Source organism: Artibeus jamaicensis, unplaced genomic scaffold, assembly GCF_021234435.1.
Source record: "Artibeus jamaicensis isolate MK-2021 breed Jamaican fruit bat unplaced genomic scaffold, CSHL_Jam_final contig_471, whole genome shotgun sequence".
In the NCBI taxonomy this organism is placed as follows: domain Eukaryota; kingdom Metazoa; phylum Chordata; class Mammalia; order Chiroptera; family Phyllostomidae; genus Artibeus; species Artibeus jamaicensis.
In genome coordinates this window covers 147,239-168,820 of record NW_026521850.1, presented here as the reverse complement: position 1 = coordinate 168,820, position 21,582 = coordinate 147,239, and the positions used below count along the sequence as shown (strand labels likewise).

General features: G+C 48.6%; 1 protein-coding gene across 6 annotated transcripts in view; it reads right to left on the bottom strand.

Annotated features, from left to right (window-relative positions):
* Positions 1-18,979, bottom strand: part of LOC119036092 (histone-lysine N-methyltransferase PRDM9-like) — a 28,727-nt gene extending 9,748 nt beyond the window's left edge. For 2 of the 6 annotated variants that reach the window (XM_053667794.1, XM_053667799.1), the window contains exons 1-4: positions 4,959-5,041; positions 4,378-4,488; positions 3,725-3,811; positions 1,473-1,572 (exon numbers count right to left, since the gene is read on the bottom strand). In XM_053667794.1, the coding sequence (XP_053523769.1) occupies positions 1,473-1,488 (16 nt within the window). In that variant the 5' untranslated portion in view covers positions 1,489-1,572; positions 3,725-3,811; positions 4,378-4,488; positions 4,959-5,041. Of the gene's footprint in view, positions 1-1,472; positions 1,573-3,724; positions 3,812-4,377; positions 4,489-4,958; positions 5,042-5,238; positions 5,319-18,637; positions 18,656-18,913 lie in introns of those variants that run through there. The other 4 variants (XM_053667796.1, XM_053667797.1, XM_053667795.1 and 1 more) reach the window with 4 other exon arrangements.
* Between the last annotated feature and the right edge of the window lie 2,603 nt (positions 18,980-21,582).

Here is a 21,582-nt window from a genome sequence, read left to right as displayed (position 1 = left end):
GGATGAACAAATGATTCTAAACAAGATGAGAGTGGCCTCATTAGAGCTCAGACAAAGCTGTTACTTCACCCTATACAGGGCATTTGAAATCAGTTCCAGACGGATGAGTTTCTATTGAATAGTGTGTAACCTATATGAAGACCTCAGGTCATTTTATTATTTGTTGTTTCTCAATCATGAAACCTGAAGCTCCTCAGGGGTGGGAGATGCTCTTTATTAGAGTGGGAGGCTGTGATCCTGGACACTTTACATTCTTCTTCATCTGGGACCATCTACTGCACCAACTGCCTACACATGTTTTCCTTAGTCAGAGGGTCTTAGTGCATCTCTCAGTTCAGCATAGCAGAGAAGAACTTTGGTTGAAACCATAAGTCAGATGTAATGATATATGGATAAGACAATGTCAACTTCAGAAAACTATGAAAGGTTATTTTACTAAATTTTAAAAAAGATTTCGTTTATTTTCTTGGGAGACATTCAGGGAGAGAGAAAGAGAAGGAGAGAAACATTGATGTGATAGAGACACACTGACCACTTGCCTCTTGCAAGTACCCCATCCAGGAACCTGGCCCACAACCCAGGCATGCGCCCTGACCAGGATTCAAATTGGCGGTCTTTTGCTTTGCAGGATGACACCCAACTGAGTCATTGTGGCTAGGGTAAAACTATGAAAGTTTTAATGAGTTTGTAAGTGGTTTAGAGAAGCAACTAAGGATTAGATTGCACTACCACCGACACTGTGATCTTAGACATATAGTCAAACATTTCTGTATCTCTGAAAGCCCACTTCCCTCATCATGAATGGTGAGTTATAGTATGTACCTCATCGGGTTGTTGTAATGTTTGAGTGAGTTCATTCACATAAAATTCTTAGTCTGAAACATTGTGAGAATGAAACAAATGGTGGTTACTATTGTTGCTGTAGTTGTTAACTATTAAGATGATGATGAGCCCTGGCTGGTGTGGCTCAGTGGATTGAGCGCTGGCCTGCAGACTGAAAGGTCACCAGTTCCATTCCCGGTCCGGGCACACGCCTGGGTTGCGGTCCAGGTCCCCCACTTGGGTGAGTGTGAGAGGCAACCTGTTCATGTTTCTCTCCTTCTTTTTCCCTCCATTCCCCTCTCTCTAAAAAATCGATAAATAGCCCTGGCTGGTGTAGCTCAGTGGATTGAGCTCGGGCCTGCGAACCAGACAATCGTGGTTCGATTCCCAGTCAGGGCACATACCCGGTTGCAGGCCAGTTCCCTGCAGGCCAGTTCCCAGCAGGGGACTCATGAGAGGCAACCATACATTGATGTTTCTCTCCCTCTCTCCTTCCCTTACCCTCTAAAGATAAATAAATAAAATCTTAAAAAAAAAAATCGATAAATAAAATCTTTAAAAAAAGATGATAATGGTGGACAATGTGTTGAGAAGACCAGGAAAGGAAGGCAGCAGTTCCTAGGATACTTTCTGCATTTTCCTACTCTTACCTGCATTTCTGTCCATGAGGAAAATTTTCTTGTCAACAGGATTTGGGAAATACCTTCTGGTGTTTACTTTGTTCCATTCTGAAGGCCACCCAAGGTTTCACTGAAAGATGATGAGAAATCAGTGTTTGCTTGGTAAATGTCTCCAAAATCTGAAGATTCTTATTAGGGACACAGAATTCTGAATGAGAGTAGTCCAAGAACAATCCAAGGATTATGGGAAAATGTTTTCTGAGATATCATTAAGGCCTATGCTTCTATTGTGGCCATCCACTAATTTCATTAGAATGATAAAAAAAATAGACAAAGTGTCATCTATGCATCATCCTATGTTCATAAAGCATCTATTTCATTTATTAAAAAGTAAGTTGGGGTGACTTCCACCAAGATGGCATAGGTGGAAACACTGTGCCTTCTCACACAACCAAGTTTAAAAACAACGAAGTTTTAGCAACAAAAACGCAGCCAAACCACTAAAAATTGAACTATATGGAAGTCTGACAACAACGAACCCTTCAGCCAAACCGGTAAGAGGGGCAGAGCCAGCAGAGTGGGGTCGGGCAAGAAAGATCCATTGCACGGACCTGGGCTTGTGACCCAGGCACATAGGCAGCCGTGGGCGGATCCCAGGTGTGGAGTAGCAGCGGACAGACCCCCTGAGGGTGCAAGGCAGCGGACCCACTGAGGGCTGACTGCAGTCACACATTTGCGCGCAGATAAACTGGCCCAAGAGTGAGCAGTGAGATGGACTGTACAGGCCCCAGTGGGGGGAAGCGGCAGAGGGGACCGCCATTGTCCCTCTCTGACCCCGTCCCCACATACAGTGTCACAAACCAGCGACCTGGGTGGCTCCACCCTGGTGAACACCTGAAGCTCCGCCCCCCCATACATAACAGGTGCGAACAGAGCAAAACATTATGGCTCAAGAAGAACTCAAAGCCGCAGAGCCCATAACTCTAAGTGACCAAGAGATAGCTAACCTTTTGGATGCACAGTTCAAAACACTGGTGATCAGGATGCTCACAGAACTGGCTGATTTTAGTCACAAATTAGAGGAACAAATGAAGGCTAAACTAATTGAAATGAAGGGAAATGCACAGGAAACCAATAGTAATGGAAAGGAAACTGGGACTCAAATCAAAGGAGTGGACCAGGAGAAAAAAATGACCACACAGAAAAGGATGAAGAAACAAGAATTCAAAAAGAGGAGGAGAGGCTTAGGAACCTCCAGGACATCTTTAAACGTTCCAACATCCCAATTATAGGTGTACCAGAGGGGAAGAGGAACAGCAACAAGTAGAAAAGTTATTTGAACAAATAATAAAGGAGAACTTCCCCATTCTGGCAAAGGAAATAGACTTCCGGGAAATCCAGGAAGCTCAGAGAGTCCCAAAGAAGTTGGACCCAAGAAGGAACACACCAAGGCACATCATAATTACATTAGCCAAGATTAAAATGAAGGAGAGAATCCTAGAAGCAGCAAGAGATAAGGGGACAGTCACCTACAAAGGAGTTCCCATCAGACTGTCAGCTGATTTCTCAAAAGAGACCTTACAGGCAAGAAGGGGCTGGAAAGAAGTATTCCAAGTCATGAAATCCAAAGATCTACAACCAAGATTGCTCTATCCAGCAAAGCTTTCATTTAGAATGGAAGGGCAGATAAAGTGCTTCTCAGATAAGATCAAGTTCAAGGAGTTCATCATCACCAAGCCCTTATTATATGAAATGTTAAAGGGACTTATCTAAGGAAAAGAAGATAAAAAAGATGAACAGTGAAAGGACAGCAAACACAGTTATTAACAACCACATCTAAAACAAAAGCAAATTAAGAGGACAGCTAGATCAGGAGCAGAACCATAGAAATGGAGATCACATGGAGGGTTAGCAACAGGGAAGTGGGAGAAGGTACAAAAAATAAGTAGCATAGACAGTAGGTAGAAAATAGATAGAGGGGAGGACAAGAATAGTATGGGAAATATAGAATCTAAAGAACTTAAGACACATGGTCATAAACTAAAGGGGGTAATTGTGGGGGAGAGGGTGTGCAGGGTGGAGGGGAATGAAGGGGGGAAATAGAACAACTATAATGGCATAATCAACAAAATATATATTTTTAAAAAGTTGGGCTCTCCTGACAAAAGTGTAATAAAAGTAACTGCACAGAAACTCCATGTCTTCAACATAACCCTTTCTCTGCTCTGTTGTCTTCATTCAAACTGGCCTTGTCCGGGCTAAGGGCACCACGACCCCCTCACCTCCTTTCTCTGGTATCCTCCCAGCCGGTGCACATACTGGCCATCCACGCCCTTCCTTATCATCAGACTCTGGTCGGCATCCACAGTCTGTTGACCACAGAAACAGAATTCCAATCAAGTTAAAGATCACATCGTGACTTCAGCTGTGTTTCACACCCAGACCCATGGAAGTGGACTGACTCTACGCACCGAACAGTCATGATACTGGACAGAATGGCACCATGGCCGACATCAGGAAATGATTCAGTGATCAACCACTCCCGTCCCTGGCCTTCCCCAGCTCCCGTAATCACCATGTTAATATTGCTTCCCCTCCGTCTCCTGCAGGTCATTGGGCAGCCAGGTGTTAGAACACCCCTCACCGGCCAGACCTGCCTTCTTCTCTTGTGACAACAACTGTTCTGAATTAGTTATTTCTTGTTCACTTGTATGTTCTTATACATTTACTGCTTATTAATATATCTGTAAATGTATATGTTATGTGACATACTTGAAAGTTTACAGGAATAGCCCCTCAGTGTACCACACACTGTTCTGCATCTTGCTTGTTCGCTGGACAAGCAAACCCTGCTGCCTGGTTATGTCCTGAGATGCAGCCTGACCTAAACCAGGTTCGTGCCAGGAGGGCAGCTCAGGTTCCTCCTGCCCCTCACCTTGCTGCCTTGGAGTCCATTCTTCATCAGAGTCCTCAGGGTCCTCCTCCTGGAGCTTGGTGGCCTGCCTGGGGTGGTGACACAGGAAAGCTGGTCGCAGGGCTCTGAGACCTGAAAAGAAACAAAACCTTTGTCCTGAAAGCAAAGAGCCTGGAGGAGCAAAAAGCACCGGGAAGCCCGTGGGACCGGCTCGGTTGGGATGGGAGAGTGAAACGAGTTGCTGTGAGCGCTGCACCATCAGCGCCAGCCCTGCTGTGACCGAAGGAGCAAATTCCCCGGATCGGTGTCCACGCAGGAGGGAGCCGCCGGTGGACAGAGCCGCAGGACACGGCCTGGGCGTCTGAAAGGCTCGGTCGGCCGGGCGGGCCTGTGGCGGCGCGGGAAACGCGCTTTTCCAGGGGAAGGGCTCGGAGGTGCACCCGGGGTCCCCGGCAGACGCCGTCTCTCAGGCTGACAGGCTCGGGGTCCCTGAGACCCGATCCTGCGTCTTCCGGGCTGAGGACACTGAGGCCGGGGGGAGGGTCAGACCCTGCGGCTGAGGAGATTTGGGGCGTCTCATCGAGAGGCTTCAGGGTCCCCACCACTGAGTCGGTTTCCAGGACGACGGTGTTTAGCGTCTCTGAGTTTGGGGAGATTCGGTCTTTCCGGGCGAGCTGCAGGTTGGGGGCCCCCGAGCCGAGGGGAACTGGGGTTTTCGGGCTGTTGGGTGTCAGGAGATGTGGGTCCTCCGGGTTGGCGGACGCGGGCCCCTCGATGCTACAGGGGTTTGGGGTCCCTCAGGATGAGGGCATCTGGCGTCTCTCAGGCTGGACTTTGAAGGTCTCGGGCTAAGGGCGCCACGTGGCAGGGGTCCCTGCTTACCGGTCAGTCTCCGGCGGCCCCTAATGCGGTCCTCTCTGAGCTCCCTGGCTACCGCCCCTGGTGGGGAGGCTCCGTCCTAGATAGCGGCCAATCAGTGCTGGGATTCCAGTGTCCTGCCGCCAATGGGCGGTCAGAAGAAGCTGAGAGGGCGGGGCAGAGGGGGGCAGAGCCCCCTGGGTTCGGGACTGGACGGCACAGAAGACCCGCCCCGCCCCCGCCCCGCAGGGATTGGCCGCCCTGGGTCTCGCAGCGAGGACCGCGGATTGGCGGTTACCGTGGCTAGTTTGCCTGCACCTGGTGAGGAACCCACCCGGCAGGAGCTGGGAGTCCCGAGCCAGGGCCGGACCTTAGGGTGGACGTGGCCCTCCTGTCGCCTGATGAGGAGTCTTTGTTCCACAAGATTGTGGTCGGCATCCTCAACTTACATCTAGGCCCGTCCGTGCCCCCTCCTCCCCTTTTCAAACCCACTTTCGGTTAGAGCTGCATAAGGAGTGAGGACGCAGGCAAGACCGCATTGCATTCCGCGGAAACTTAAGTCAGTAAATTCTGACCACGCAATTCATAGACACGGAATACGCCCCAGAGGGCCAAACAGTTAAGCACAGCAAATAAAATAATAACTATACTGGAAAACACACTGGGAGAATTTCATGTCTCAAAGAAGTGGCATTATGAGTAATAGGTATGTTTAAGTAACTCTGTTAGAGGAAATTGGCAGTTATTTTAAAACATAGCACAGCACCCAGGGAATGACTTGTTTTTTTTCCCCTTTGTTTCTTGCTTGTCCCTGCACGCCAGAGATAACGATTGCTAGAGATAACATTTGTGCGCTAGAGACAACATTGTGTCTCTGTGTGCTAGAGATACCATTTCACTTCTGTAAGCTGCTTCTTGCTTTCCCACCAGAAGTAATGGTCTAAGTGACAGACCACCCCTCACCTTATGTAAGCAATTGCTTCCTGCTGATTAGGGCCCAGAATTTGGAGACTGCCTCCTCTGGGTCTGCGAGCACATAAATAAAGGAACCACTTCGCTTCCTCCAGTGTTCGGCCTGAGTTCTTCCTGTAACATTTTGGTTCCCTGACTGGGAAACGACTCACACGAGCAGGCGTTTGCCTCCGGTGAGGTTGCCTTGGGAGCTCCGTGGAGCCCTATGATGGAGAGGAAGCGCGGCCTCGGTTATTTAGGGTTCTCACCCATCCTGGACTCCGCAGTTAGCTGCCGGCAAGACCCACTCTCTACCTGGGCAGGAGAGGGAGTGAACCAGTCCAGCTCGGGGAGCTGCGCAGCCTTTGGATTGGTGAGTGCCCCGGGAACTAGGACCCGAGACTAGACCCACCCCTTGTAGTGAAAGGAGAGACTGATCATCTCTCAGGCAGGCAATTAGCCATAAGTCCTTTAAAGGCCAATTGGCCACTTTGCAGGGGAAACATATCCCCACTTGGTTAGGGCAGTCCTACTCGAGGGGACTGTATAAACTCTTGGGTGTTGTTGGAGGTTTGTCTGTGTGTTTGTGTGAGTGACTGAGTAGTGGCTCCACAGGTGAAAATCTATGGAGTCTGAGTGGGCCCCAACCTGCGGTTCCTTGGTTGGTCATACGGCATAATGGCTGGGAGTTTAACCTGGATTTTACTCGGGCAGCCTTAGCTAAGACAGATCCAAGTCCCTTGAGAGAGGAGAAGCTAGGCGACCGAAACTGGAAACCCCATCCCTTTGTCTGTGCCGTTGTGGGAGGGACATCATGGCCACAGGACCCTCTACAGTACTAGACTGCATGTTGCAGAACTTTGATCGGGTTTGGGGCCAGGACCCAAACATGACTCGAGACCAATTAGAAACTTTCTGTACATCAGAGTGGCCAACATTTGGGGTAGGCTGGCCCCCTGAGGGAACCCTGAACTTAAGGATAATTCGGGCAGTACATTTAAAAGTCACAGGCAAGCCAGGACACCCAGATCAGTACACTTACATAGACAGATGGCAGAAATTAGCACAGGACATGCCGTCATGGCTCCGGCAGTGTACAGGTCAGAAGCCTAAGACAGTAGGAAAGGCCGGTGCTAGGTGAAAAGTGGCGCAATCCAGTGTTTTAGTCGCCTGGTCAAGAAAAACACGCCGCCCCCCACCCCCGTTTTCAAAGAAGAGCCAGAGGAAGAGCCGCCGATCAGTCTACCTCCCCCATGTGCTCCGGGAACTCTCCTGCAGGCCCCAGAGATTGAAACTCCACTGCCCTCAGTCTCCCCAGCACCAGCTCCAGCTGAGCCACCTGCCTGCCCGTTATGACAAGGCTCTGACACCGACCTGCTGTCCAGATGCCCTTAAGGGAGACTCAGGCCCTGCCATAGATCGGGCCAGATGGTCCCGAACAGCCAGGGTGGACCGTTGTCTATTACCAGCCTCTCACCACCACTGACCTGCTAAACTGGAAGCACCACACCCCATTCTACTCAGAGAAGCCCCAGGCCCTGATAGACCTCATGGAGTCCATTATGCAGACCCACCGCCCCACCTGGCATGACTGCTGGCAACTGCTCCTCACCCTGTTTAACACAGAGGAGTGGAGGCATATCCTCCGGGAAACCCACCGATACTTAGAGACTGTAGCACCAGTGGGCATCCTTGACCCAGTCCGATGGGCCAGGACGGTGGCTCCGGAGGCCCAGCCTGACCGTGACCACAATACAGAGGGAAGGAGGGCTGCCCTCCAGCATTACTGGGATGCCGTCCGAGGGATCCGAGGAGGGGCCCGATAACCGACAAAAATGTCGAAAGCAGCCGATGTCACCCGGTGCCCCGATGAGTGCCCAGGGGATTTTTATGAGCGTCTGTGTGAGGCTTATTCAGTCTACGCCCCGTTCGAGCCGGAAGGGCCAGATAACCAGAGGATGGTCAACACAGCCTTCATCTCCCAGTCAGCCTTAGACATCTGAAGGAAACTCCAGAAACTTGAAGGGTTTGCCACCATGAATATAAGCCAGTTAACAGAGGTCGCTAACAACGTCTGCAACAACAGGGAAGAGACGGCAGCGTGAGAGGCCCAGAAAAAGATGAGGGAGACGGCATCTCTTCTGGCAGCCGCTCTTGGTAACCCCCTACCGAGCAAGAAAGGGCTGACCAGAGGAGGAGGAAAACAGCCATCTGAGAAAGGAAATAGACCGGCACCCAGAGCGTAGACCCCAGTGCGCCTATTGCAAAGAGAAAGGGCACTGGGAAAGAGAGTGCCCCTATAATAAGAAAAGGAGAAGGCCGACAGGCACCTGCAGTCCTCAGCCTGGCTGGCTTGGACTCAGACTAGGAGGGACCGGGCTCACTGAATCTCGGCCCCCTGAGCCCATGGTCAAAGTGACAGTAGGGAGCCAAACACTCCCATTTATGACAGACACCAGGGCAGAACACTCAGTGGTGACTACGCCCATTGCACTGCTGTCGGACCATGAAATCTTTATAGTGGAGCCACGGATGGCCCAGTAGCCCCCAAACAATTCTGCTAGGCCCGAACCGTTGAACTTGGGGGCCACCAGATAAAGCGTGAGTTCCTGTACCTACCAGGATGCCCTGTACCGCTCCTAGGGCGGGACTTGCTCACGAAACTAGGAGCCCATGTTATTTTCCATCCATGGGGAGAAGCCGAGCTACAGGTTGGCACCCCAAGCCTCACTGCAGTCCTGGTCCCCCGGGAGGAAGAGTATCGGTTATATCAGGGGGCTGAAGGGGACTGGAAGACAGAGGCAGAAGATAAAGAAGTCAGCCTGTGAGAAAAATATCCCAAAGTATGGGCGGAAGATAACCCGCCAGGACTGGCAGAAAACCATCCGCCTATATTATTAGGTCTAAAACCGGGAGCCAGCCCAAGGCAGGTCGGCCAATACTCCACCTCCGGAGAGGCCAGGATAGGCATTGCGGAAGTCATCCACAAGCATCTACAAGAAGGCATACTCGTACCGTGCCAGTCCCCGTGGAACACCCCCCTTCTGCCAGTACGGAAGCCAGATGGGAGTGGGTATAGGCCGGTCCAGGACCTGAGGGCAGTGAAGGAGGCAACAACCATGCTACACCCGGTACTGCCAAACCCGTATACCCTCCTCAGTCAGCTCCCGCCAGGAGCCGAGTGGTTCACTTGTCTGGACCTAAAAGATGCCTTTTTCTGCCTCCAGATTGCAAAGGCGAGTCAGCTGCTCTTTGCCTTTGAATGGGGGGATCCACGCACTGTGTAAGAAACCCAGTTAACCTGGACCGCACTGCCGCAAGGCTTCAAAAATTCTCCCACTCTCTTTGGAGAGACCCTGGCCAGGGACCTCTGGCTGTTCACAGAGAGGGAGACTGACCTGGTGTTGCTACAGTATGTGGATGACCTCTATTTAGCAGCACCAACCCGAGACCGGTGCTGGGAGGGCACCTGCTGGCTGCTCGAACTGCTGACTAGGACAGGGTACCGGGTGTCGTGGAAAACGGCACAAATATGCTGGCTCAGGTGAAATATCTAGGGTTTATCATCTCTCAGGGAAACTGAGTTCTAGCCCAAGACAGAAAGAAAGTTATCATAGCTCTACCAACCCCAAAGACTCGGAAGGAGCTCCGAGAGGTCCTGGGGGCAGCTGGGTTCTGCCGAATCTGGATCCTGGGATACGCCACCTTGGCTAAACCCTTATATCAGGTATTAAAGGGGCCGGACATGGTGTCTCTCTCTTGGGACATTGAGGAAGAGAAAGCTTTCCAGGCCATAAAGGACCACCTCAGTCGAGCCCCAGCACTGGGGCTGCCAGACCCCAGCCGACCCTCCAGTCTATACACGCATGAAAAAGAGAAAGTAGCGCTGGGCGTGCTCACCCAGCAAGTTGGGCCCCGGCAGCAGCCAGTAGCTCACTTATCCAAACATCCGGACAGTGTAGCAGCAGGCCGGCCACCCTGCCTCAGGGCCACAGTGGCTGCAGGCACCCTCCTGCAGGAGGCTGACAAGCTCACACTAGGACAGGAGATCGGTATCTATGTGACACACCCGGTGACCAGCCTGCTTGCTGGACAGGGACATAAATGGCTCTCTAGCCCAAGACTGACTCAATATCAGGGCCTTCTTCGTGAAAATCCCCGCATAAAAGCCAAAACTGTTCGGCAGATTAACCCAGCCACCTTTCTCCCGGCGGAGGTGGGAGAACCTGATCATGACCGCCTCGAAGTGACGGAGGAGATCCATGCCAGCCGGCCTGACCTGCGAGACCAGCCCCTGACAAATCCAGAGCTGACATTCTATACCGATGGGAGCAGCTACATGATAGAGGGGAAACGAGTAGCAGGGTATGCTGTAGTAGACAACCAAAAACAGTAGAGGCCAAGTCACTGCCAGCGGGGTGGTCAGCCCAGAGAGGGGAACTGTGGGCGTTAATCAGAGCCCTAGAACTAGCAGAAGGGAAAAGATTCAATATATATACTGACCCAAGGTATGCTTTTGCCACTCTCCATATACATGGGGCCATCTATCGGGAGAGAGGACTGTTGACAGCCAAAGGAAAAGACACAGAAAATAAGGCTGAAATACTCCGACTATTAGAAGCGGTCTGGGCCCCTCAAGAAGTGGCTGTAACACACTGCAGGGCCCGCCAGAGAGAGGAAACCAAAGTCGCCAGGGGAAACCGGAGGGCTGACCAGACAGCAAAAGGGGCGGCAACAAGCCCAGAGGCGACAGCCATGCTGCCGGCCTTGCAGGGAGCCCCGATAGACCTGGATATAGACCAGCCGGACTACACCCCGGAGGAGCAGAAGTGGGCAGTGAAAGAGGGCTGCCTACAAACCGCCTCTGGGATACGGAAGCTGCCAGGTGGCCGGCTCCGCATCCCACAGGGCCAAGCCAGCAACCTGGTCAGTCAATGCCATGCCCTCACTCACCTGGAAAAACTTCTCTAGAGACTTTGCTTAAGAGATACTATCACTTCCCCAACATGTCTACGCTGTGTGCTACAGCCTCAGCACAGTGCTTGACCTGTGCCCGGAACAATGCACCAGGCCACCCAAAAACTCCAGTAGGAGTCCAGTGCAAAGGACTACAGCCTTTTGAAGATTGACAAATAGACTTTACGGAGGTAAAACCTAGCAAAGGATACAAATACCTCCTCGTGGTGGTCTGCACATTCATCGGGTGGGTAGAGGCGTTCCCCACTCGGACAGAGAAAAGCAGGGAAGTAGTAAAGGCTCTTCTCAGAGAAGTAATTCCAAGGTTTGGACTGCCCAACACCATAGGGAGTGACAATGGACCTGCCTTTATAGCCAAGGTGATCCAAGGTCTTGCAACTCAGCTAAAGATTAATTGGAAATTACATACTGCCTACCACCCCCAGAGCTCAGGAAAAGTAGAACCAGACTCTGAAAAAGACACCGGCCAAATTTCATCAAGAGACTAACCTACCCTGGCCTGACCTGCTGCCATTAGCACCGTTCAGAGTTCAGAATGCCCCAAACCCCACTGGGTACACACCGTTCCAGCTAGTCTATGGCAGGCCACCAGCTATCTTGACGCTGCCTAGGGGAGAGCTTAAAGTTCTTGGAGAAGCAGGGCAGACTAGGTATCTCCAGAAGCTAGGGGAAATGCTTAGCCAAATACACCAGGCTGGATTAGACCAAGAACCCTGTCTACAAGGGGGGCCAGCCCGCTCACATAAGCCTGGAAATTATGTATGGGTAAAAGATTGGAAAAAGGAGCCCCTCCAACCCACATGGACAGGGCCTCAGTTAGTCATTTTAACTACCCCAGCTGCCCTAAGGTTGCAGGAGCCAAGACAGCAGCAGACCCCGAGGACCAGAGGGCTGACGACGATCCAGAGCCACCGTCGCCGAGGCCGCCCACCGTGAGGTTAAGGAGAAGACCAGCCACCAGCAAGGACTCCGGGGAATGGATCGTTGTTCCTGGGGATTCCTGACTCTCATTGGCATCTTCACAGTTTTCCTAGGAATTGGACTAGTGACTGCAACTCCCCCAGGATGGAGTTCTGGGGAGCAGGCTGCTCTTGGGGTAGCCTGCCTCTGTATTGTCTGTACTTTTGGACACTTAATAAGTTTTGCTTAGCTTGCTCAGCCCCTGCTACGGCCCCACTTTGCAAATGCAGCGCACCAGAAGGAATAAGAAAAGGAGGTGGCGTAATATCCTGGTACATGGGCCAAGAGACTTCATGTCAAGCACCTCTGTGTCCTCAGGTTGTGTTAGAGGCTCGTCGCTTTGCAGCTGGGGAGGAAACCATATCAGGCAGGCATATGGTTGGGAGTTTAGGGTATCAGAGCTGGAAGTGTACACCTCATGGGCCCCCAGGTAGACAGGTCTGCTGGAACCACTATCCAACAGCAGATGAACTCCCTAGTGTCAGGAGGGGCGGGGTAGCACAAAGTGGCGGCTGAACTACAACCCGGAAAAGATGGCTGACGTCAAACCAGGGAGCCGAAAGGGCGGCTTTATCTGCATAGCACCCTGAGCCTGAGGAGAACCACCAATGATACACTGCCACTTTGTTCAAAGGGGACCAATCCCCAGCTCCCATGGAGATGCAACCAAAATAAAACCAGCCACATTCCCTGCTCGGCCCACTCTGCCGACCGGAGAACCTCACCCAGGTGCGCAAACCCCAGTAAAGCTCTATACTGCCTGACTTTGTGGTTAATTGGCATTTCTTGCTCAGCAGAGCCTTAGAAACCCTTTCGTTTGGTGCCGAAACCCGGGAGGAGTTGTCTGCTGAAGACTGCTCCTCTCCATACTCACCGAGGAGCCCTCGCGGCCACCCCACCAGTCCGGACTAAGAACCAGGGTAAATGCCGTTGCCCTTAAATTTCTGGTCCCCGAACACAGATTCCGGGCCCCGTCTGCTGGGAGAGACTGCTCTCCACCAAATCGCTGCGCTGCATCAGGGCAACCCTTCCAGGAGGGACTGCCCTCCCCCACTGAGAGGCTCTAGGCACCGGAGGAGACGTCCCTGGGCCTAGGTCCCCATTTTTACCCGACCGGATCAGCAGATTGGGTTGAGGGACCCCGATTCCCATCTGCTGCTCCTCATGGGACCAGGAATGGGGGAGCAGGAGTCCAAACCAGACCCTAAGTCACCTCTATGGTGCCTCCTGAAAAATTTGACAACAACTGACCCTGGCCTCAAGCGAAAATGGCTGATTTTTCTATCCACAATGGCCTGACCGTTATGTCAGCTCGATAATCGTGAAACCTGGCCTCCTGAAGGCACTTTCGATTTTGTTACCCTTACTGACCTAGATAATTTTTGCAGACGGACCATTTTGCAAATGGTCCGAGGTTCCCTACTTTCAGGGCTTTCGGGCCTTGCGCTCCCGCCCGGATCTGTGCACCCAGTTCTCCACAGTCCAAGTTCTCCTCGCCCGAGGGAACCCTGAACCTGTCCAGTCTCCTAAGCCCACTGCCCCAGAACTTCCCTCCTTCTCCCCCTCCTCCTCATCAGCTACTTCTCAGCCGGATTCTCCCCCTCCCTCTGAAGACCTTTCTTCCCTATTTAGCTCACACACCTGCTCCTGCCTGAATCTAGAGCCCCTAGGCTCCCTCTGGGAAGTGGCAGGAGCAGAAGGTGTCGTTGGGGTCCGTGTCCCCTTCTCACTAACTGACCTCTCTTCAATTGAGAAATGCCTAGGCTCGTTCTCCACTAACCCTACCAATTCTACCAAAGAATTCCAATACCTAGTCCAGGCTTGTGGCCTCACATGGCATGACCTGCATATCACTTTAACTTCCACCATGACCCCGGACGAGCATGATCACATCCGGACTGCAGCTAGGGCTCATGCAGGCCAAACCCACGCCACCAATCCCCTTGTGCCAGTAGGGCCTGAAGCCGTGCCAGAGGCAGAACCAGACTGGGACTACCAGGTAGGACAGGCGGGTCAGAGGCGCTGGGACCAAATGGTCGAGTGCCTCATAGCAGGCGTGCACCAATCTGCCCAGAAAGCAGTCAATTACGATAAGCTCAGAGAGGTCACCCAAGGCCCCGGAGAAAATCCGGCACTGTTTCTCAACAGACTAACTGAGGCAATAGTGCTCCATACCCCCCTTAACCTGCTTCTAACGCTGGGGCCACTGTCTTAGCTACTCACTTTATCTCCCGGTCGGCCCCAGATATTAGAAGGAAACTGAAAAAGGCCGAGGATCACCCCCAAACCCCCATCCGAGATCTGGTAAATATGGCATTTAAGGTTTTCAATAACCGGGAAGCAGAGGCCGAGGCTGCTCACCAGGCTCGCTTACAGCAAAAGGTAGCCCTGCAAACCCAAGCCACGCTAGCAGCAGCCCTGTGGCCAGTGGCAAACACTGGCATGGGGGCGAAGCTTAAGTCCGGGTCACAGAACACCCCACTGGGGGCTTGTTTCAAGTGTGGCAAAGAAGGGCACTGTGCCTGCCAGTGTCCTCAACCTTGGCCACCAACGAAGACTTGCCCCGATTGCCGACAACTTGGCCACTGGAGGGATGCCTGCCCCCTTAGGGACTCGTCCCTGGCGCCTCCAAGTGGGGACCAGCAGATCAAGGTGCAGACGCTTCCTTGGCTGCACCGGAACTTCTCGGACTCCTAGGCGATTGAAGCGGCCCACACTTGAAGACCTCCATCACCCTCCCCGAGCCCAGGGTAATGCTGCAGGTAGTGGGTAAGTCCATCTCTTTCTTAGTGGGCACGGGAGCTACCTACTCTGTTTTACCATCTTTTTCAGGACCTCTTACCCCTTCCCAGATCTCAGTCATGGGGGTTGACGGGACCCTGTCTCACCCGTGGTGAACCCCCCTGCTTAGGGGCAGTCTGGATGGCTTTCCCTGTTCCCATTCATTCCTGTCATACCCGCCTGCCCTACTCCGATTCTAGGACAGGATGTTCTCAAATTATTAGGCACCACTCTTCGAATGGCACAAAACCCAACCCCTTCCTCCCACTGTTAGAAAATCCAATTCCTCCTCCAGCTCCGCCCATTTCCTCTTCCCTTGTCAACCCACAAGTATGGGACACTTCTATCCCAACCGTGGCTTCTCGCCACTGCCCGGTCTTCCTCCGCCTAAAACAGCTGGACGTTTTCCCATCCCAACCCCAATTTCCTATTTCCCACGCAAACTTAAAAGGATTACAGCCTATCATCACCCACCTCGCCTCCTAGACCAGAAACTGCTGACCTCTAGCCCCTCCCCCAACATCCCCTGACAGCAGGAAGTAGCCGGATCCAATGGGGTGCCCCTTATCCTATCGAAGAGGTCGGAATGTCAGGATGGGCGGGGTAGGACAAAGTGGTGGCTGAACTGCAACCTGGGAAAAATAGATGCGGTCAAACCAGGGAGTCCAAAGGGTGGGCTTTATTTGCATAGCAACCTGAGCCCGAGGACAACCACCAATGATATATTGTCGCTTTGTTCAAAGGGGACCAATCCCCAGCTCCCACGAAGAGCCAATGAAAATAAAACCCCACCATATTCCCTGCTTGGGTGCGACTTCCCTGGCTTCACTTTCTGGACTAGAGAACCTCAGCCAGCGGCGCAAACCCCAATAAAGCTCTATACTGCCTAACTTTGTGGCTGATTGGCACTTCTTCCTCGGGGGAGCCTAAGAAAATCTTTCACTTGCCACCAACAAAATTTTTTCTAACTCCACATACCTCATTTCTTCATATTTTCTTTCAAGTGTTATCTATTTTTACATAACTAAAGTAATGTGATTTTATTATTGTACTATAGCTTATGTACTTTGATGAATCATGAAAAGTAATGTAATGATTATGAGTAATAGAATTTATTACAGTTAGGGGAAATAACACGCAGATACACATATCCCTTATATGTGTATAGAAACAGTAAGTTAGAGATAGAATAGAAAAGAACCAACAGCAACGTAACAGATACAATACTTAACATTAACCTTAGCGACAATGTGCATGTTGTGTGTGAACAAAATGTTAAAACGATGCCCAATGAAAGACACTTGAACAACTGGAAAGTAACATCATGTTCTTCCATTTAAAAAAAAAAAACCATAAGAATGTCAATTTCCCAAAGTTGCTTATAAATCGAATGTGATACAGTTTTAAATATCAAACTTTTTAAAACTAAAACAAGCTCATTTTCAGTTCACTTGTTAAAATGTGGAATTAAAAGAATTCTGAAAAGGCAAATTAATAAATAGAGCCTCACCCAACCAAATAGAATTATGTATTGTGTTATAAACCTACATTAACCTAAACAGTGGGGTAATAGCCTTTCAGTAGACAAATTCATGGGACAGAATATAAACTCCAACAATAAATGCAAAGTTAGATGAAAATTTTCTATGACAAAGATCTCTCCTTAGATCTCTGGGAAAATGTAATATAATAAAAGGTATAGGAGCAACTGAATGGGAAAAATATTGGGCCTCTTACATTACATCCTCTGACAAAGTCAATTCTTTGATTGAATTTAATAGCCATTCATAACTAATATAAAACACTGAGAGCTATCTGAAACATGCAAACAGATCTAAAGTGAAAGAATGGGGAAAATATGCTATACAAACATTAACCAAATGAAAATTATATGATAACATATTGGACTTGAAGACAAAAAAAACACTACTACAAATAAAGAGGAGTACTTCATATCAGAAGGTTAAATGTTACCAGTTAGTTTCAAATTTTTATTCACTTACTAACATAAACTCAAAATTATATAGAACAGAGCTACATGGAAAAATGCACAAATTAATAATCACAATAGGAGATTTAACCACCCTCTATCATTCAAGTTCTGTTTCAGAAATGATAAAGCCCACAAAAAATAGTAAAAATATTTAAAAAATAACATGAGAAGCAAATTGCATTCAAGGCACATAAGTACTTCACTACACCCCAAAACTGCATGTTACAGATGCTTTCCAAGCACTTTGGAAACTTTTTTTAAACACTGATTATATAATGGTATAAAGCAAGTTCAACAAACTGCAGAGGACTGAAATTTATATATATATATTTCTTGCTTTCACTGCCATTAATCAAGAAATCAGTAACAACAGGTAATTAGAAAATACATTTACAAATTACAAAATACACTTCTAAATAACCACCCCAAAATAAGCCACAATTGGAATTAGAAAATTAAGTTGCATGGAATGATAGTAAAAATACTGCATATCAAGGCCAGATCACTCAGGTTCCAAAGATGATCAAAGCTTCAAGATCAGTGATATTCGCCCTGGCTTGTGTACCTCGGTGGATTGAGCACAGGCTGGGAACCAAAGGGTTGACAGTTTATTCCCAGGCAGCGCTCATGCCTGGGTTGCAGGCCAGGTCCCCATTGGGGGCGACGTGAGAGGCAACCACACACTGATGTTTCTTTCCCTCTCTCCCTCCCTTCCCCTCTCTCAAAAATCATTAAAATTTTTAAGAACAGATCAGTGGTTTTCAACCTAAGGTTGACTTTGCCCCCAAGGGGACATTTTCCAGATTGTATGGAGACCTTTCAGGCTGTTATTAGGGGGTTAAGATGGAAGTTACTGTTATGCACTGAATAGAGATAACAATTGCTAATAAGCACCTACAATATAGAGAAAAATCCATGCTCCAATCTCATAGCAATGAGAAACCCTACTCTCTATGGAGCAGGATGAAGAGTCCATTAGAATACAAACAGCATGTGACTTTGCACCCTAGATCTGAAATCACACCTCTCTCTGGACAGGCAACCTGGAGGCTGAGAGCTAAAGAACAACAAAAATAAATAAATAAAAATGCCAGCCATGTTGCAAAGACTGGGGAGGAATGTCCTTGGCTAGAAGACACCCATGAAAGCTCAGAAGCCAAGGCAGATCTGACACCTTAGGAGACTGAACCACACTGAAAAACCACAGCACTGAGGGTCACTGTTCTTTTCATTATCCATAAATCACTCTTCAATCCTTTCTTACAATTGAAGAGTGATCTTACACTTTTAGATTCCAGAACTCACCATCAAACATTCTCCTCTTTGAAAATGTGGACCTTTGCCATATTGTGAGTTCCTCAGATAGCTACAAGGGACACCATTTTACTTACAAAATACTTCTGATTTCTAGAACACCACTGCTCCAGGTCCTGAACTCATTTATAATGCTAAAAATCATGTTACTATTGTATTTAATTATTAATTAACTTATGATGAACACATTTTTAACTCTTCATGTCTGCATGGTTTATTCCAAACTTTAACTATCTTTCATGTTTTATACAACTAAACTAACATAATGTTATCATTGCATAATGTCTTATTTATCTTGACAACTCATGAATGTCAACTTAAAGTTATTAATAAAGAATACAACTTAATAAATTGTGTGGTAAATAGCATACAGAAATTAATGTCTTTTGTATTTACAACAAATCATTTAAACATATAATCAAATAAAAGAACCAATGGTGCACCCACCAATTGTCTGGTCGAGATGATGTGCTCCTGAAAAGTGATCCCAAGGAACTAGTCACTGACCTTGGGACCTGAGACTTGTACCCTGAAACAGTCTTAAAAAAAATCAACAGTCACTGATATTCCACTATAATCAACCACTTTTCCTGCTGACCTGTCCTAAGATATTATTCCCCCAAATTCCTAGGAGATAATGTAACATACCCCAATGCGAGCAAATGTCGGAAACCTTCAGGAGTTTAAGATGGAACTTTATTGGCCAAAGTTTCAAAGTTTTACCTGCACAGGGGCGAACTCTCGGGGTGCCTCCAGAGACACGGGTGCCAAAATGGCTGCAAATGAGAGTCGCGCCTGGCGCTTACAGCCTGGGTTTTTATTGGGGTGAGCAAGCAAGCAAATACAGAAGCAGATGTAGCTGTTAGCAATTGGCTATCTCGAGAGAACACACATGGCTATGTCTCTGCTTGCAACAATGGATACGTTTCTGCAAAGACAAGGTCATGCACAAGGCGGTTTATCTTGTCCTTGTACTTTCTGTACTTTTTTATCTCCCTTGCTGAGACAGTCTGGTGCCTGCCTCGTCCTCCCTGCTAATTTTATCTAATTCCGGCCTAACCTAACAATAACAGCAGAGATGCACACTTGGGAAATGTATTAGCGGCTGGACCAAATGGTTTGTTTGATTTTTACATATAAAATGATAGTGGTTTATTTGTTGTAGCCTCTTGTGTTGGGGACCACTTTGCCTGGTTTCAGGAGTTGTAACTGCCTCCCATGGCTAAGACTGAGTGAGCAACCTCCAGAATGTGAGCCACCTAGAAGACAAAGCTTGTCTCTGCTTTTTCCCCTGCCCCCAAAGCATGGTCGATGTCCATGACAAATAAGACTCCTCACACGGACAGGAGCAACCTAAGTCAGACACAATCATTTGGAAGGCCATCATGGAAGGACTCGGGGGGCTGTGACAAAGAGGGAGCAATGGACCCTAGCCCCCCCTCCCCCCGCTATGTGACATGTCCTGTGGGAAGAGCACTTCCTGGCTCTAATCCACTTAAGCCTGAAAACCTGTGATGGGGAGGAGGTGCAGCTCCTTGCCTTGCTAGAGCGGTATCCGGGGTAAATCAGGCCTGAGAAAGAATATGTAAAATCCTGTGAAACCTGCTCTGTTTAGAAAGCTCTCATTTAAATGATAAGGGTCCAAGCAAGAAATTTGTTCCTCAAAGTTTTATGGCTCTTTAGCTATCTGACCCTGACTGAGAATAGGCCCTCATAGTTCCTCGAATGCTGTCTATTGTTTGATCCTTACCTGTATTCTTATGCAAATGAACCCAATAAAAGCCCCTTGAGGAAGAAGCTCTGGGCCTTTCCCTTTTGAGGGATCAGCCACCTTTCCTCCCCAAGCAGATCATGTCTTGGTAGTGTTTACTTTCATTCGTGGTGGGTGGGGGGACTTTGCGGGCAAAGCTGCCCCCACATCTGGTGCCCAAACAGGGACCTGACGATGGGACCTGCTTCGATCCAGAGGCTACGAGCTGTCGCCACAGACAGCATACCTAAGTGGACGGAAGTTAGCACATCATCCCCAGAGGGACCAGGGGCACCTTTTGGTAAGGCCCCCAGGTGTGTTACAGATAAGAGGACAGGTTACTGTCACCACCCCTTGAGTGGTTTTCTTACTTTCCTCCGTGGCAGGTGGGGGGCCTTTGTGGGCAAAGCTGCCCCCACATTCTGGGGTTAAAATCTACTTATTTATTTATTTAAATATTTTAATTTATTTATTTACAGAGAGAGGGGAAGGGAAGGAGAAAGAGTGGGAGAGAAACATCAATGTGCGGTTGCCTCTCATATGTCCCCTGCTGGGAACTGGCCTGCAACCCAGGCATGTGTCCTGACTGGGAATCGAACCAGTGACCCTTTGCTTCACAGGTCCCTGCTCAATCCACTGAGCTACACCAACCACAGCAAATTTTATTTTAAATAGATTTTAATTTCTTCATTGTTTAAGGAAGCCACAACAAACAAAGCACATTACAAATGGTTGTCAAGCACACTTGGAACTTCTAGAAACCTGACTCTATTACAATGTAAAGCAAGTTCATGCAAATGGCACATAAAACACGTTTGTTCCTCTCTTTGCCCTAATCTGGAAACCAGGCACCAGGTAACTGGACAGTGCATACATTTAGACATTAAAATAACTCCTAAATACCATTGCCATCGACAGTCATTGACATTCCACCAGAATCAAGCACTTTTCTTGTTGACCTGCACTGTGTTATTCCCAAAATGAAAAAGACATGGCAGCAGAGAACCAGGCTTGGAGATTTTTTTTTTACATTGACCATATTGTACTATGGAGCAAGTTTCAAAAAACATATCAAAAAATTGAAATTATATAAAGTTGTTTCTTCCTCTCATTGCAGCTTGTCTAGCAACCAGTAATAAAAGATAACTAGAAAGTCCTTATATTTAAAAATTATAAAATGCACTTGTAAATGACCCACAAATTACAATTGCAGTTAAAAATAATTTGAGCTGAATGATAATGAAAATAGTACATAAAAAATACTCTGGGAGAATGTATTGATAAAACCACACATTAGGGAGAAAGCCTGAAAATTCACAAATTTTGCATCATATTACAAACCTAGAATAATAAATTAAATCCATAGACAGTGGAAGTGTGGAAATGTCCAAGTCGTGATGTCTGGAAGGACATATACTTTTTTTTGCATTAAATGAATTTTTATCGTTATTTTATTAAAAATTCCCAATTTTCCCTTTTGCCCTCCCTCACTCATCCAGTTCAATCACAGAAGGATATTGGATTCCATCTCCTAAGGTGTCAGACCTTTTTGCCTCCTGACTTTTTGAGGGTGTCTTCTCAGCTTAGGACACGTGCCAATCTTTGCTAGATGGCGAGCGTTTTTGTTGTTGTTGTTCTTTGG